Consider the following 17722-nt stretch of genomic DNA (forward strand, 5'->3'; position numbering starts at 1 on the left):
GAATTCAACCTTGGAAGGTGAGAAGTAATGAGGGATGGCTAACAGAATTACACTATAACAAGTATGACCCTGTAAAGTTCTGTACATCAGTGGGATCTTGGTGTGCATATCCACAAATCCCTGGAGGGAGCAAGGCAGGTAGATATGGTGCTTAAGAAGGTATCTTGGCTACATGCCTTTATCAGATGAGGCACAGGTGAGAAAAACAAGGTGGTTATGCTGGAACTACATAAAGTGCTGATTAGGAGTGTTGTGCGCCGTTCTGGTCATCACATTATCAGAAGGGTCCGATTGTACTAGAAATGGTGCAGAGATTTACCAGGGAGCTCTGTAAATCTAAGCTATGATGAAAGATTAGGAAGACTCAAGTTGTTTTCCTTGGAGCAGGCAGGTTGAAAGGACAGTGAATAGAGGTGTATAAGATTACGAGGGCATAGGTAGGGTAAATAGCAAGACACTTTGCCCATTAGTAGAAGGTCAAAAAATAGGGAGCATAAATTTAAAACAAGGAGCTGGCAAAGACGAGCGTTGAGAAGAAATGCTGTCACTCAGAGAGTAGTGTACTCTGGAACTCATTGCCTAAAAGAGTGGGTGAGTCAGAAACTCTCAAAACGTTTTAGTAGCCTGTGAATATTCATTTGCATTCCCATAGCTTCCAGAGATATGGGCCAAAAGTTGACAAATGAGGTTTGTGTTATTAGATCATTGCTGACTGGTGTGGACTTGATGGGCCAAATGGCCTCCTTCTGTGCTGTATACATCTTGCACCAATGAGACATGGACCACATCTGCTGAAATATGTAGTAAGTGATCTCCAAGCCACTCTAACTACAACATTTTTCAGTTTTAAGCAAAAATGACAAAGAACAGGCTCGGTTTGATTAATGACTACAGCTTCAGACCAGACACTGCAAATTGTTATTTACATTATCTGAATTAACCATGAAGACCACCATTGGAATGAGATACTGTGTCACTTACAGAAAGGGACATCTCATAACAGGGATGAAGAATGCTTTGCATAACTGGCTTTGTGGCCAATGCAGGAAAAGTTTTGGGTTGATGACAACTATCCTTTAATGTTTCATACTGCATCAAATACTGCAGCATCAAGAACATCCAGAGGTTTCAGTTTTTGTTTTAATTCCTAAGTTAGGGATTGCATCTTCTAATTCAAGGAAACCAGTCAGCCTTGTTGACTTCTTCACTGTGAAAGTAGGACAGCTGACTTGAACTGACGTGGTACATTCTCCTGACATAGGTTGCTGCCCACTCTAGCACACTGCAGGAATGCAATGCACTTGGAGCAACCAAGTTTAAGGAATGGTACCATGCTGTCTCAGTCAGCTATCCGTTATATTTCAGCTAACACAACAGTGGTGTTTGTTGAAACAGACATTTGAAAATTTGTACAACAATCATAAAAAATGCAAACAAATCTTTTAACAGATGACTGTTTTTTCTACAATTCCATATAGTTTCCTATAACTCAGGTTCAGGAATCAGGTTCCCTCTCTACCAACCCCCTCCCCACCCAGCAAAGCCATTAAAGCTGGCATACACTCAATACCTTTTAAAGACATTAGAAATATAGGAAACTTTGGAGGTGATCGAGACAAATGGGGTGACTATCGTCAGAATGTTGCATGTGAATGAATTTAAAGCTGCATGAACCCACATTTTGGTGCCATTTTACCACGTCTATTTATGCGCCACAGACAGAATTTCTTTAAAAATCCAAATTCAGATGTCCAAATTCAAATGAAGAATTGAACAGATGTTCACTCCTTCCATGCTCCCAATACCTTCCCAGCCAAGTGAATTATTAGGTATCCTGCCATGAAGCTTGCTTTATCTCATTCTCTTCCAGTTGCTCGGAGTAGGATAAGAGTAACAAGGTAAAGCAGTTGATGCCTTCCCTAGTCACTATCATACTCCCTTCGTAAAAAGCACTTGTGGAGTACCTACACATATTGCAGTGGTTTAAGAAGGTAGCTCATCATCACCTCCTTAAGTACAATTCAGACTGAGCATCAAAGGTTGGCATTGCCAGTGATGCGCATACTCCTTCAAGAAACAAAAAAAGACAAAAAATGTCAAGATCAGACCCTCACTGAGTATCTATAAAGGGTGGGGTGGGGGTATGGGTGTATGTATGTCATTCTATTCTGGAGTTTGAGCTATGATGCATGGGAAAGCCACAAATCACAGCTAAATAAGAGAGCCTTGCTAAAAATGCACCCATCTGGGAGTATCGCAGTCCATTCATGGTTTTAAGATGTGATTATCAATTCTGAGGTTGTAAATTCAATTCCAGCACGGGTACATTACAATTGACTTCAATAAACCTAGCAAAATGAATTTGTAGTCTAAAACAAATGGCTAGAAATGCCAGATCATTGTTAGAAACCTAAATGGCTTTGATGGGAGATCTGTCACCTCTAGCTGGTCTAACTGCAATGTCACAGTGTGTGGTCCACACTTTAAGTCCTTTGAGGAAGTGGCCTTTCAAGCTACTTGGCTGTAAACCAATCCATCAATCAGTTTCCCAGGGTCCCTTGGGATGAGTAATGTGTACAGCCTCATTTTATAGTTTACAACAGTTTGGAACAATAAAATAACTGAACAGTGGCTCTGTGACAGAGTGAAAGCCGGGATTGGGAGCAGAAAGGGAGAAAATGTGTAAAGGATTTTCTCAAGAAATAAAGAGTTCTGACATACACAATGTTCAAAGAATTGAATCAAAAGCAGTCACTTTGTGTATTCTGGGGCATTAGCTTTTCATGCTGGCAACGGTAACATTATCCAACACAGATCAAAGCAATAAAGGTTGAGAAATCCATTTCTGGAAGACAGAAGAGATACCTCACCAACTTACACAGATGGAATGGACAAACTAAAATGATGGTTTTGGAAACATTATCATCCCTATTTATGTTCAGATCCTCTTCTACACTGACAGTTCCATTTTCAATTGCCGAAACATGTTGCAAAAACGCATCTTCCCAATTCAGCCAATAAATTCACCATGTGGGGAAAATGTGGCTGTAAACTGAACCGTAAAAGTCTAAGATTTGGTGTTTACAAACAAACAGTGTACCAATACCCTTCTTTTCCACCCACTCAACAACAGCAAAATCACAAGTCATGCAGCTTCCAAGATGAGATGGTGTACTTTAGGGTGATTGCAGTTAGCCATGTAAAACAAGTCTAATGGTTCAAGCCAAAGGTGATGAAGCTGAACAGCATGCAGTTTTGAGCTTAGGCCATTCATAATAAATCATTCGTTATTCAACAAGCTAATGAATTGGAGACTCAGTCTTAAACACACTGACGGTCATGACAGGGTTGATTGATGAAGTTTTCAATGTTTTGAATGTTCACTTTCTTCTGTGGTGTAATATATAATATCTTTAAACATTTTAGTACAAAGCTCGTGAACTCTTTTAATGAGATCAGTTGTAGATCGGCCCATAGTTGTGTCACCTTCACAGCTGTAAAACCAAATAATTTCTGCAAATTCTTGTTGCTGAATTACTTCAATTAAAATAACTTCGGCTTCACTTTCAGAATAGTTTAGATTAGAATTAATTCCAGAACTGAAGGATTTCAAAACATGTTTTCCAAACACATTTGTGATGTTGTGTGCACGTGTCATAAGCTGGAATGACAACTGAGGAAGCGAACTTTCTTTGCTGTTTTTCAGGCTGTGTCCCTACTTGGTATCTCAGGTTCTAAAGACTACTAAAAGAGATGCCAGTACAAAGGTAATGGCGACGACGTCTGTGTCTTCTCATTTTATGTTTTTGACCTTATCGTTATATTGCAAGTTTTGGCACGATCTGGGCAGTATTACTGATATAATTTACATGAGAAGCCTGAAGTTTCTCAGATGTGAGGTGAAACTGCGGAAGTGCAGTGAAATATCCTCAGATCACCCCTGGGAGATTAACAGACACTGTTCTGGAATCATTTGTATGGTGTTTATTTATATTTCTACCATTTAACTGGTACAGTGGGCATCATGTATTAAACATTTTGTGAAAGTGTTCAATGCATCATCAAGCTGACTTCACATCTTGTGTGAATACAGATGCCACCTTCTTTTGAGGTACTAAATCTGAGTCATGTGCCAGACTGGCTAACTGCCAGTCAGTATATGACTACAGTAAATAGATTATGTCAAGTCAACTGCCTTTGCATCCACGACTTTTCTTGGAGAAGCTACGTTTTGTCCCAGATGCTTCACATTGGTTTCTGTGCATTTGTTTCAAGTTGAATTACAAAATTAACCTAATTTTCAGAAAGGAAATTTAATTTCATCATTCACAGTTTGAATATTGAAATATTTCAGGTTAAATTGGTCTGGTAGAAATTAAACGTTTGCCAGCTCATGTGGGTAAACTGAACACAGATTTAATTGTGGGACAAATTAATAGCTGGATTTCAAAACATGACTCAGAAGGAGAAATGAATCTCTTGAACTTCGAGAAGAAATTGTACCTCCAATGTATGTAAACTACATAAAAATCTTTTCATGTTTTCTTTTTATGAATGGCCACTTTCTACAACTTGGAAACATACACAGGCTGTCGCGTGAAATGCAGAACACAGCATGCCCAGACAACTTACAGAGTACAGGAGGCGGAGGGTGAGCAGACTGGAGCACCTCGGCCTGAGGCCCAGCACCTGACTGGTTCCTTACAGCACTGCTCTCAGCGCCCTTGGCTGGAGGCAGCATGCAAAGGACGATGGAAACAAACATACAGAGCATGTTACACAGTAAACAGAATGAATGATGAAAAACACCACAAGGTGAGAGGGCAAAAAATAATGACGGGACATTTCAACAAGGCTCAAAATATAGTTTTACTTATTCAAAGACTTTTCGTATAAAAGGTCTGAAGTGGGAATGTGCACTTAAGAAATAAGGCAGAAATATTGCAAATGCCGTTGTTAAAAAAAAAAGCAGTTTCCCGATTCACAATTGACGAACTTTGTTGATTAAAAGCACAAGCCCAATGTCTGTGGCATCTCTCAGGCCATGGGAGTAGTGGCACCCATGGAATTTTAAGAGTGCACATGCTTCCATTTGTTTCCTATTTTGTGAACCCACTGGACAAAGTAGCTGTAAAGACTGGTGGAAAGACAACAACCACATTTTTTTAATGGTTTGGCCATGGGGGAATTGGGAGAAAAGCAAGACAGAAAGAGCAGTTTGGCTCCCAACTGTTGCATCAAGTGCTGACCTGCCACTGAGTGAGCACGCTGACAGCAGTCAGAATTAATCTCCAACATAGGCCCATGTCCTCAAGTGGGTGAAAAGAAACAATTCAGACAAATGACACAGGACACAGTCAAGTCAACTTTAATTTCTGGCCTTTGGATACTCTTCGTTGCAAAACTGCAGATGATTGATGGAGTGAAATTCACTGTTGAGATGAAATGGTATTGGATAAGAAGGTACACACCTTGACTGACAACACCAGTTACTCCATGAAAGTTAGAATCTGTTTTTTGAATATAAAAACATGATGAAAATGACAAGTATTTGACCTTTATCAAACCTATATCTATATCATTTGCTAGTTACCTAACACTAGCCTGAGGCCCAAACCCAGGAATACAAACAACAGCTATATGTTTTGCTCTGTAAGATCCATGCCTCAGGAACTGCTCACACACTGTGGAATTTCTGGTCTGCTTGAAGTCAAACTTATAGAATACGAAGACCTGATGATTCACAAGACCCAGTTCTAACCAAGGGTCTCACTTAGGGTCTAAGCCATTTTATATCCAGCTCGGATATCAATGCACGGTCACACTAACTCACTCAGTTTTCACGTAGTGCTAGATCCAGCAATGTGTCTCTGCTTGGGTTAAGTTCAGAAACTGCACAGTCTTGGACTTGTCTTATTTTATAATTTCCAAAACCTGTTCCACAGTTACTATATACCACTTTACAAAACTTATTTTGCCCTACCAAAACTTTAGTATTGCACTGGGGACCAACAGACAACAAATTTCATACAAGCAATAAAAAAACTGTAACTCACTGACTTGAAACTAATCTCTTCACAGCTGAGCTGGAGGACAGGGGCAGAAATAATTCAGGATGCATACAAAAGACTAGCTGTTTGCCTCGGCAGTAATGCAGTTTGTTAGAAGTCTAAAAGGTAAGCTCCAGAGGGGAATAATTGACTGTAGGTGTTTTCACATTTCCTTTATCAGCCACATACACACTGAAGGCACCTAGGGGCCTGCGTTTGCCAAACAAATTAATTCTCTGCTTTCGACCCACTGAGCAATTTCTGGAGTATATAACACCAGCCTCGTATGTCAGTTTTCACACTACACCTACAACTAATCATCTCCAAAATCATGGCAAGTGTCACTTTGTCACAACACGTTTAAATCTGGCCAGAATAATGAGAACATTGGTGGGATGACTCAAAACTTATTTGTTGTCAAGTGAACAGTTATATTAAGATAAGAACAGAATTACTGCTAAGATACTGTCATGAGATAATGGCAGATGCAACAATGATTCTCAGCACAACATCAACTGTACAACATTTGAATAAGTTACATTTGTTTGCCCTTGCAGTCATTTCTCAAAAATAAGCCAAAGCGTAGCTCTGGTATAAAAAGTGATTTAGCTGAGTTTAACTCTCAGTTGCAAAACTCATGGGAAGTGACATGATTTATCTGATGGCTTGTGAAATTAGGAATAGTTTTCTCAAAGAAACCAGTTGCTTTTATCCCAAATAAGACAGCATACTCAAACGTCAGAATGCGGCAGCCTGACATGTCTTCTGAACCTTCATCCATTTCTAGATACCACTGAATGTAAGCGCACTAAAAATAATATGCTATTCATGAGCATCTGTGCATACTGCTCTCTGATCTCGAAAGATCAAGGAGAGAATCTCAAAGAAATTGTTAAGTTCTTAAATGGCAAAGGCAAGATCAATCTAAGAAAGTTATATATACACATATCAATGGGCATAAACATATACACATTAAAATTTAAAAAAAGATACCAGGAAGAACCTGGGATTGTATCGTCCCTGTTTCATATTTTAAGTACCTCAACAGGAAGGTCTGGCTTCTCTCCGGATTATAGAAACCGAGCTCAGCGAAGCTCACAATACACTCAGGGCACTTTTAAATTTTACTCAAGTTTGGAGTTACCCTCCATTTAGCATGAAGTGGGATCCAAATTTTAAACAAAGTCCAAAAGCCAATTCTAAACATTAAGTACTCTTTAAAAACAAAGATTAGAAAGTACTTATTAATTAGATTTACCATCCCTTTGTCAGTTCTTTTTGAGCCAGTAAGACAACATCCTTTACAAAATCCAATCCATCGGATGTCCAAGCCTACAGCCACCATCAGTTTCCTCTTGATGGAATCACCAAGTATAGCAGGAATTGGCTAAGTATACATTGTGCTGAAGGGCTCTGGTAGTGTCCCTACCTCTGAGCTAAAAGTTCGAGTCCCACCTACTCCTGTGTTGTGTCATGATATTTCTGAACAGCTTGATGGAAAATATCTCCAACTTTGCGGTGGTACTTCTGCTGTGATGATGTTCAAGCAGACTGTGGTGCCCAGACCGGTCTTGACATAGCAACTGAAGCTTTGGAAAAAAGCTCTGAATTGACAATCCTGGACTGCCATTGTGCCAAGTACGAGAGTGACTGCTGATGGAGATTAATAAAAGCTTTCCCTACAGAACAAATTGCCTCTGATATCCTTGAATTTACTCTTTGATATTCCTGAACATAAAGATTTGCTCACAGTATGATACGCTGCCCCTTTTTCCCAAGGCATTGTACTTCATATTTTCTGGGACATTACCCACACATCTGTGTGTTCTAGTGCGATGAGATTCCTGCCTTCTTCCAATAGCTTTGCTGGTATCTTGCTGACACTTGGTCTTCTTCTTCAGGCTTTTCATGGTTCTTTAGACCTCTAAGCTAGTCATTTCTCAGAGCTTGATATTCAGCTGCTGAGGTGTGATGCTGGCTGAAGAATTGAATGTGCTTCAAGACATGACCATCAGTCTTGATGGGAGTGGCACCAAAGTTGGTCTATGTAGTTGTTCCAAGCTGACGAAGACAATGACAAGGCCCCAATCACCACAGGGTAAAAAGAAAACAAGGATGACAATCACTTCACCAACAGTGGGAGCAGCATCTCCAGGAAGAGAATTAGAGTTTGGCACCCACACAAGAATTAGCAAAGCAACAGTGGCTGCACACAACCTGGGCATCCAACACAACCAGTACGGCCATGAAACTGTGGCTCTACATGTGCAGAGTAGTTCCATCTGTAATCTAGACCAGTGAGATATGGAAGAAAACAGTGAAATTGTCACCCAAGTTGGACACCTTTGGCCACTGCTGCGTTTGCAAAATCCTGGGTGGTACATAGAGAGACATCACCACAAATGATTAAGTACTACAGACTACGTCGTGATTGAGAGACAATTGAGATTGGCAGGACACTCGATGTTTCTCGTGAATGTACATCTTGCTGTAATGGTGGTAAAATGAACACCATCTGATGGAAGAACAAGTTGGGGCTGGCCAAAGCAGGTGTGGCAATGTACACTTAAAGTGGACCTTCAAGATGCCAGCTGGTGTGAAAGTGACTGCAAATGACCTGGAAGTTTGCTGCTCACTGTCCTGCACAACAATAGAGTTGAAGTTGGGAACATCCCATTTTCTCATCATGTTCTGGGCTTACCTTGTGTACAAAATAATGACAACCATTTCCATTCTGGAAGAGGAGTCCTTTGCTACATCCTTCGTTCTGGACTATTTGTACAACTTGAGCTGAGTTATTGTTTGCTTAATGCTCACCATATGTTTCACTTCAGATCAATCTTAATTTTCTTCTTCTCTCCTTTCTCATGCAAGTATGTAGGATCTTGATGCATTGAAGAGATTCCCACAGTACAACCTCAAAGATGCATACGATTGTTCTGGCTACATATCAAGGAGTTTGATTCAGTTCTTCAATATGTCTCAGTAAGGATAATGATGAATCCACTCCCTGGTTCCTTGAAAATCACACTTTGGTGATTCATTTCTGTTTGCTGAATGGTGTACTTCTCCAAAATAAGACGCAATATCTGACATGCATCAACTCACTATTACTTGCGACTGCCAATCACACATCCAGTCTGAACTCGTCACAAAATCTTCTGCTCCAGTTGTCTCAATTTTTTATGGCACCAGCACATCTTGCCAATTTGCAATCATCATTCCATGAGTCAGGCTGTTGCACATAAATCTGGAATTCAACCATGAATGCTTGGCATCTGGAGCTTGGGTAAGACCTTTCACCAAAGTGAAAGCTCTCTGTGAGATCAGTGATTCATTTCCACCATTTTCAGTTTTCTGAAAGAACACTACACTGTTAGTGTGCTAGAGATTTTACCGGCATGCACCTGAACTGCTGATGGCAGGAATCCATATTCTGATGTCATGCCACTCCACACTAAATGAAACACAAATCAGATTACATCAACTGGGAGGCTGATTCTTAAAATCCTCATGCTACTTTAAACTTAATACTTTTGAATATGATGGAAGGACGCTAGCTACAAAGGGAGGAGATAGTTGGGAAATTCAAAACAGATGGATTTTGAATAGAATTGAAAAAGCAGCAACACTCAAGCCATTTGTGCTATTCTCGATGAAGTTGTCAAATTTCTGTCAAGAATGAATGATTGAGTCTTGTTTGGCATTGTAAATGGCATTTGAAAGCAGACAATGTCAAGTTTTTTTTTCACTTTCCTGTTGTTGATGTTGTATTGCTGTTTTTCAAATTGAAACTAGTGATCGTAGAAGAAAAAGTGAAGTGTATATATGACAAGGTCCACAACTGCTTGAAAAGGAACTTAATCTGCTCTTTGGAGGAAAAGTGCAGCACGTAAATCCATGAGTTGGATGAAAAAAGTGGAGATGCAGTTGCAAAGTTGAACAAGAACTTGATAAGCTTCCTATATAATAGTTTATCATTTTACCTGGTCTCATCTAAAGACCTTAGTCATACTGGGGTACAGATGGAAAAGTGTTAATTGCCAGTTGCTTTCTGGGCACCTCTAACATGTCGATAACCAACATATAAACTCAAGTATGAATGAAAGGAGGCTGTTTGATGAAGATCTTCCTGCTATTACTCACTCCTCAAATCCACAACCACACTCTTTTAACAAGGACAGTATAATCCTGACTGGTTTTCTCCTCTGCGGCCAAAAGAACTGAAGTCATTTGGAGTATATCAACTTCTTTCAGTGGCTGGGATGTTATTCCACCACAAAGAGTCAACCAGAGAATCTTAGTGGCTCAATTACATTTTCCTTCACCATGTCAGTTAACAGGGATATTGCAGAAAGTTTTAATGCCAAAGTATATCTAAACTGGTCGACTTCAAGTCAATGGTGTCTCACATATTTGTCAGTGTAAGAGCAATCAGTATGAACTTATTTTTTGTGTCGCAAACATATCATGAATTTTAAAGGAAAAATTCAGTTCAACCTGAGGCACTGAGTTTTCTTCCACTTCAATGAAGCTTCAAGCATCCTGTTGACAGCTTGGTCAACACATATCTTAAATTTCTAATGAGTCAATGTTTCTTTGTGGGGCAGAAAGGTAACAGAATTCTTTGGAGAGTTTTGATTTCTTTACTCAATATATTTTCATGTTTAAGGAGCACAGACCTTCAGATCTGGCAAATGTATTAATTAGTAGACACAAAGTGTTTGCACTAAAGGGTGATTTCACAAAATGAATACAATTAAAATACCCATCTGGGTTTGGAGCTAACCATAAGGGAGGAGACAGGTGGGGAATTCAAACAGGTAGAGTTGGAACAGAATTGAAAAAGTAGCAACAGTCAAGTCAGGGTCAGCATCATTTCCACTAGCCTTGGCAAAGTTATTGAATTTCTTTCAAGAACAAGTAATTTAGCCTGGTTTGTCATTTCTGGGTCTTTGTAACACTGAAATGGTTCCAAGTCTTTCAGGACCACCATGAGTAAATTACACTGACACAACCTGTGAAATTCTGGCACCAGATTCACACATATATATATATATTTATATAATATATACATGAGCCAAGGGCCAATGGTTATCGTACAAACAGGAAAATCTAAAAGCAGGACCCTGAACCTTCCCATCAGTTTCACAAAGACAAATTAAGTCTGTCAGCCCCTCAGGAACAAACAAACTGTGACAGCATGTGGTATAGATCACACTGAAACTAATTTACCTGGTTCTAATTGCAATTGCAATCTAATCTCCCTTGGGTCTATGAAATAATTTGATGGACTCATCGGTGCATGCCACAGGCATCAGAATTCCCTCAAATATTGCGAGAGCATGCTGAGGTTCAACCAAACCACAATGATCTTGCTAATGAGTGAGGTTGCATTTTTAACACACTTTGCAGCAGTACTCTACAGAGTAGATTTCCTGCCCGATGTCACAATTTACCATCAATACCCCTCCTCTTTAAGGAATAGATGAACATGAACAACAACAGGAATGACATTTTTAAGCTATTTCTGTTTGGGACTTGAGCGAAAACTTTTCGGGGTGCTGAGCTCATCCTGGTTCATATCAGCTCTCAAATCAGACTTAGTTTCCTTCTTAAACCAGTCTGCTTCTCTGCATTTACAACTGAAAAAAATTCCTGGTTACCTCTACCTCCAAAAAGTGTGCAATGAAGTTGAATGCCATCCTTATACACATCAGTTTGAATTGTAAAATCAGCAGTCCAATTCAGACACTGGTCATCAAGGCAGGGTCTGGCTGACTGGCATGTAGCAACAAGTTGTAAAGACAGCATTTTTTTATTTTGAGCTTTTTAAAACTGTGGACTGAAATGAGAAAGAACTGTTTTGAAAGCCAGGGATTTACACAAATGGCAGCTTGTTTTGAAAACAAGGAATCTGATAACCAAGATGAACCCTGTCTGTTTGGTGGGGGTTCCTGCAGGGCACAGATGAACTGAAGGCAAGGGGTTATTTACAAATGAAGTTGTTGGGTTCATGCACTACTAGCCAGTTATCAATGATACAAGTCCTCTGCCTGCCAATTGCTAAGTGATAGGTTGCCAGATAGCTTAACAGCTGACGCTCAGACTAAGACAGAGCAACAAAGTTAGAACAGAAGAGAAACCATGCAGATAAACTGCAGTCAAAAATTCTCTCTCCGAGTTGTCTGCACGAAGCCACATTAAACCTGAAGGAAGCCAGCTTCTCTCTGCATCAGCAGATGCTTCAATTGTGACTTTGAAATTTGGCAAGTCAGAGACCCTAATTAGCTACCCTGTGCCGCCTGCAAACCAGTAGAAGCATTCAGAGAAAGCCATGTCGAGAAGAAATCTGCTCATCAGTAAGATCCAACCTAACAGATCTTATGGACAAAGACTATGGAACTGTTTTCCCAGTCATCCATCTCTCCATTGGTTTTTGTTGGTCTGTGTGTTTTAGTGAAACAGGAAGTTTAAAAGGGATTTAGAATTAAATTTGTAGAATTTACTTAATTTTGCTGAATTATTTACCTGCAGTTAGAAATGACTGGCAATTAGGAGTGATTTGTTTTGTGAAGTGCAGAAATCTAATCCTGTTCTACCAACCTGGGTCTGAATATCAGGCAGTTTGGCGATTTTGAATAATTCTTTAAAAAACTTGAACTCGTGATGATTTCCGGGAATAGTGAGGTTCGATTTTCAACACACTATCCCAGGGAGTCGTGACAAAATTTATGAGCAATTGAAGTGAAAACAAGCTATAATGGAAACCCAACTGTTCGCATCCATTGCAAATGTTACTGTACACCAACTAAGTAATGTCTATGGACAGTTCTAACAGGACAGTGAGCAAAATTTAACAGGTAAAACTGAAGTGACTAGATCTGAAACAACGGCAGTGCTGGGAAGGTCACTCTGTCATTTTTGGATTCTGAGAGAAACCATAATGCTGAGCTCTCTTCTCCAGCAGTGTGGATGTTCATTCATTCCCTCCTCAAATAATGGTATCATTACAATCAGATACTCATTCTTTACTCAATCACATTTATTTCCAACCTGAAACAGAATGCAAAGCCCTCAAACACAATTTTAGATAATTTTTAAAGCTGTATCTTCGAGGAGATGTAATGAGTCTCACTCATGACAGAATGGCATGAGTTATGACAGTAAAATCAGAAATCGAAGCATATACATACTGACTACAAAGTTCCACACCAGTAGGAATGGGCTATTCATCCCCTTCAGCCTGCTGCATCATTTTAGCAATCATGACCGAATATAATCCAAGGATAATGCAAGCAGGTTACCAAGTGCACCAGCTCTGACAAAGAGCCAAGACAGGCCTGACAGATGGAATGGCCTTAGTATTTCAAGTTTCTATTAATCCACACTGTAATTCTAATTCCCAGGCCTTCTTCCATTTTCTTAAGTACCTTTACTTACTACCTCGTCATTCAGTTGCTGAACATGCCACTATTCTTCTTACATATCCGCTCCCTGAAGCCTATCCACCATCACCGACAAGGCACAAGTCAGTAGTGTGATGGATTACTCTCCACTTGTCTGCAGTTCCAACAACACTTAAAAGGCGTGACACCATCGGACAAAGCAGCACCACATCCACCACCTTCAACGTTCACTCCTTTCACCAATGATGCACAGTGGCAGTAGTGTGTAGCATGCACAACAGGCACTGCAGTCACCAGAGCTCCTTAACACACTTTCTGACCCTGTGAACTTGACCACTTTGGACAACAAGGGAAGCAGATGCATAGGAAGCTACAAGCTGCCCTCCAAACCACACAACATCCCGGATTCAAGTTATTTTCCTTCAATGTCACTGGGTTAAAATCTTGGAAATCTTGAGCACTGAGGGTGCTGAAGCAGTCTAGATGCAAAAGCAGCAATTCCAAATACAGGTCATCACCACCTTTGCCAGGTCAACTAAATTTAACATACCGGCAAACCCAGTGACATCCACGTGCTGTCGAAGAATACTTAAAACATCCAGCTTATACTTCTTCCCAGCCTGCTTCATGCCCGCACCCTCTGCTGTTCCTCCTTCTGACTGCAATGTCTCTGCTGATTCCACCTACCATATATGATTTTCCAAAAGGTATTTTTTAAAAGAAAACAATCCTGGTTGTTCAGTCTGTATACTGAACTTCTCCGGTTTCTCTTCTTCCTTCCAGAGCTGTGTTGCTTCCCTTTACTCTCATTTTCTACTCCTCTGCCTCCTCATTTAACAGGCCTAATATATTTATATGTTTCCTATATATTTTTATATGCTATTTTCACCACTTGCAAAGTGATTACACGATCTAAAGACACAGCTGCCCCTCATTCTCCACTTTCCAAAACAATCTGTTCCCCCACATATCCACACTTCATTCTTCGACAGGACTATCTGCCCCAGCACCTTACAGCACAAGATCAGTGGTGAAACAAGACCATCCAGGATTCCAAACAATTCCCAGAAACATCGAATCCAGCTCACAATCAGTGCTGCTCTTGCTCAACACTTCACTATATCACAATACCAAATGCAGTTTGGATGAACATCTCTGTTCTGACTTGAAATTTCACTCCTCAAGCTCTTGCTTTGATCTTGCTTGAACTTCTGCAAGGATCTTAGTTGCTGTCATACTGCTCTTTCAGCCTCAGCACTTTTTTTCCAAACAATGTGGAGATGCAAAAGCACAATCAAACTATGTGAATAAAGACTGTGTTATTGTCTAATATAAAATATTGATTTTAATAATGTCACACTTGACCTGTACTTTCAATTTTCTCTCTGGCAGGAAATGCTGCAGTGTTAAAATTTAGTAACAACATTGTGCTCTGCTTGAGATTATGTGGATGCGGTGGTTCACCAAGGCTCATGACCACCATCTCAAGGCAATTTTGAATGGTTAACAAATGGTGGTCCTATGAAAAAAATAAATTTTAATAAGATGGATGTGCTGGCATTTCTGACAATCACACACTGGGGTGGTGGTTCGGGGTGGGATGGTTGCAAACAGAAATTGGAAGCCTTTCTCTCAACTGCACTGGCAAGATGGTCTGCATTTTTACCGACCACCTATCAGGCACTAAGCTTGCTGGTCACTGCGATGCTTTGTCAATCCTTACATGCTATATTTCCCTCTTTCCTCTTTGTTCTCTCACACCAATGTCAATACTTCCATCTCTTTATCTCCAAAATACACAAAGAATAGGCCAGACAGACCCTTTATCATTCTCTGCCATTGCACAAGGTTATGACTGATCTAAGACTTCAACATTGGTTGCTAACTTAAACCATTTACAAGTTACTTTTTCTGGTCTTCTGTTCCTTGCTTTTCCTTCCTCGCACTCAGGTTTGTTCCTGTTAAAATGCAATTCCTCAGTGATATCTATCACTTCTGTTAAAACGTCCACACCAAAAACGTTTATCTCTAAGCACAAATGCTGCTCAAGTCATTGCAGCAATTTCTATTTCATTTCAGATTTATGGCAGCTCAAAATCTTGCTGTTTGTTCATCCTGTTCATGATTCCAAGTACTCAGTACTGTGACTGAAGCTGTCAGGAGGAGAAAGCTTTGTTTCTGATCGCTACAGCCCCACCTATGAACAGGTGAAATGGAAAACCAAACCTGAATGAGTTGTCACTTCATTTTGAGCTTTTGATGGTCATGGAGCATTTTATCCAATTTGAAAACCGGCTGAACAAATGCAGCACACCTCAGTTTACCCTCCAAAGCCCTGCAATGGCACATTTTCAATGTACTGCTCACCTTTAACATCTTCATCTTCAATAGTCGTGTTACTGCTGTCAGAAGACTCCTGCAAACAAAACAGAAAGAGTCTTACTTGCAATGCCATGTGTGTCTTCATCACCTGAACTCTAAATTAACAGAACAAATACTGAACTCAGTGCAGAAAAAAGAAAAGCATTTATGTGAAAGCTTGAGTGAAATAGAGCAGGAGAAAGCATGATCACGAAGCAGAGAAGAATAAAGCAGCTACTTTTAATAATTTGAATCATGCATTTTTTCTGAACACAAGTGTCCTATTTACTGCCTTTGAATAATTTTGGTGAGGTGAAAAGGGAAGTAAGATTAGCAAAGAATTTAGATCTTTAACAAGTCACGAGTTTAGTGGGCATGAATTCAACAGTAACTTGTTATTCTCAGAAAACCAACTTGAAGCAAGAGGGACAACAGGATCCAAGTGCATATTGAGATTACCAATGTGCCATCTGACAATTATTTTTTCAATAAGTTCAACGCTATGCACTCTGAAGATCTCATTGTGCAAAAGGCTCTTGGTCAGGCAAGACTTAATAAAACAACTGTTCCAGTCAGAGCCACCAATAATGCTAGCCAGTCACTCTAAGCTCTTGATAAAAGACTGATGCCTTTTAAAGTTTTAAGAATTTTCCTGCAGATTAACTGCAAAAGATTGCAAGAAGGGAAGCTGGCGAGATGTTAATGTTCTCAGCTTGTCAGAGTGGAGTGACAAGTTTTAAACTAACTTTACAGTTGGCAAGGGATGTCTCTGCATTACATGCCAAATCAATTTCAAACTCTATTTCACATTGATATTAGCAATTCCTATCTATTGTTGTTCTAACTCTCTGAATGCTTTGGTATTTGTGCACTTCCAACATATATGCACTTATTTCAGATGTAAAGATTACATATCATTCAAAAAGTTTTTCTTAAAAATCAAATCCTAGAATTATGCATTTTGGGAATTTTGAATCTTGTGCCACAAGTTGGATTCAACGGGACCAGTCAGAAGCAGAACTCATGACTCTCGCCACACATGCTCTAGCTAATAGTTTATATCTACAGTAATTACAGCTCAAAACACAGAAATGTCATTGCGTATGAAACAAATGGGGAGTTAGACCCAACAGGAACAAAACTTGTCAAATTGTTTTACTATTACAGGACAATGTTGGAACTTAACCATCTCAAAACTTTCAATGCATTTCAATCAATGATGAAATAACATTTCTTCAGTTTCACTTGAAATACTACTGAATCTGCCTGCAAACCAAAGTATGCTCATTAACTGTCTGTTTTACGTTGAGGTGTGAGTGCAGATTAAGGATTCGACAACTGACAAATAACTAAGATATGTTTGCCAAATTTATCTAAGGATGACAAAGAAAATGGAAATCTTCATCTTCAGCGTACCAGAGGGCTGATGAAAGGACAAAACCCTGCTCTTCAGTTTCCCTACTCACTTGTGGATGTCTAACCAGTTCCAGGTGGGAGATCCTCAATATTTGTAAATCAAAAACACAAATCAGAACCTGGAACTCTTGCTTCATAACAGGGATACATTTTCTATGACAGAACTTGACAAAGGAAGATTCCAAAGATGGGAAAGACTACAGCACAGACAGATGGTACCTTTATCCCATCCACAGGATTATGGATGACAGTAGTTTGTGGTTCCTAAAGAGAGTGAAAGCAGATATAGAAAAGGAAATTTTAGTGTGGAGAAAAGAGGGTTTTAAACCAAACAAAAAACAGAGAAGCAGAAACGATTGAGGAAAAAAAGCAAAAAGCAGAGAGAAGAGAAAAAAGCTCGGCACTTGTCTCCTGTAGAATTTTACCTAAATACACAAATACAGTCTTGAGTGGCTAGAAATGGATAAAAAAAATGAAAGAACTGCA

The 17722-nt window shown here is 39.7% G+C and overlaps 1 protein-coding gene across 1 annotated transcript in view; it reads right to left on the minus strand.

Moving 5' to 3' along the window:
- The window catches only part of LOC109912036 (calcium/calmodulin-dependent protein kinase type II subunit beta-like), a 229054-nt gene that overhangs the window by 23442 nt on the left and 187890 nt on the right, over nt 1-17722 (minus strand). The window contains exons 16-17 of the mRNA XM_048618507.1: nt 17456-17500; nt 15827-15875 (exon numbers count right to left, since the gene is read on the minus strand). Coding sequence (XP_048474464.1) covers nt 15827-15875; nt 17456-17500 — 94 coding nt within the window. The remainder of the gene's footprint in view (nt 1-15826; nt 15876-17455; nt 17501-17722) is intronic.

Source organism: Rhincodon typus, chromosome 40 (assembly GCF_021869965.1).
Source record: "Rhincodon typus isolate 14 chromosome 40, sRhiTyp1.1, whole genome shotgun sequence".
NCBI classification, from domain to species: domain Eukaryota; kingdom Metazoa; phylum Chordata; class Chondrichthyes; order Orectolobiformes; family Rhincodontidae; genus Rhincodon; species Rhincodon typus.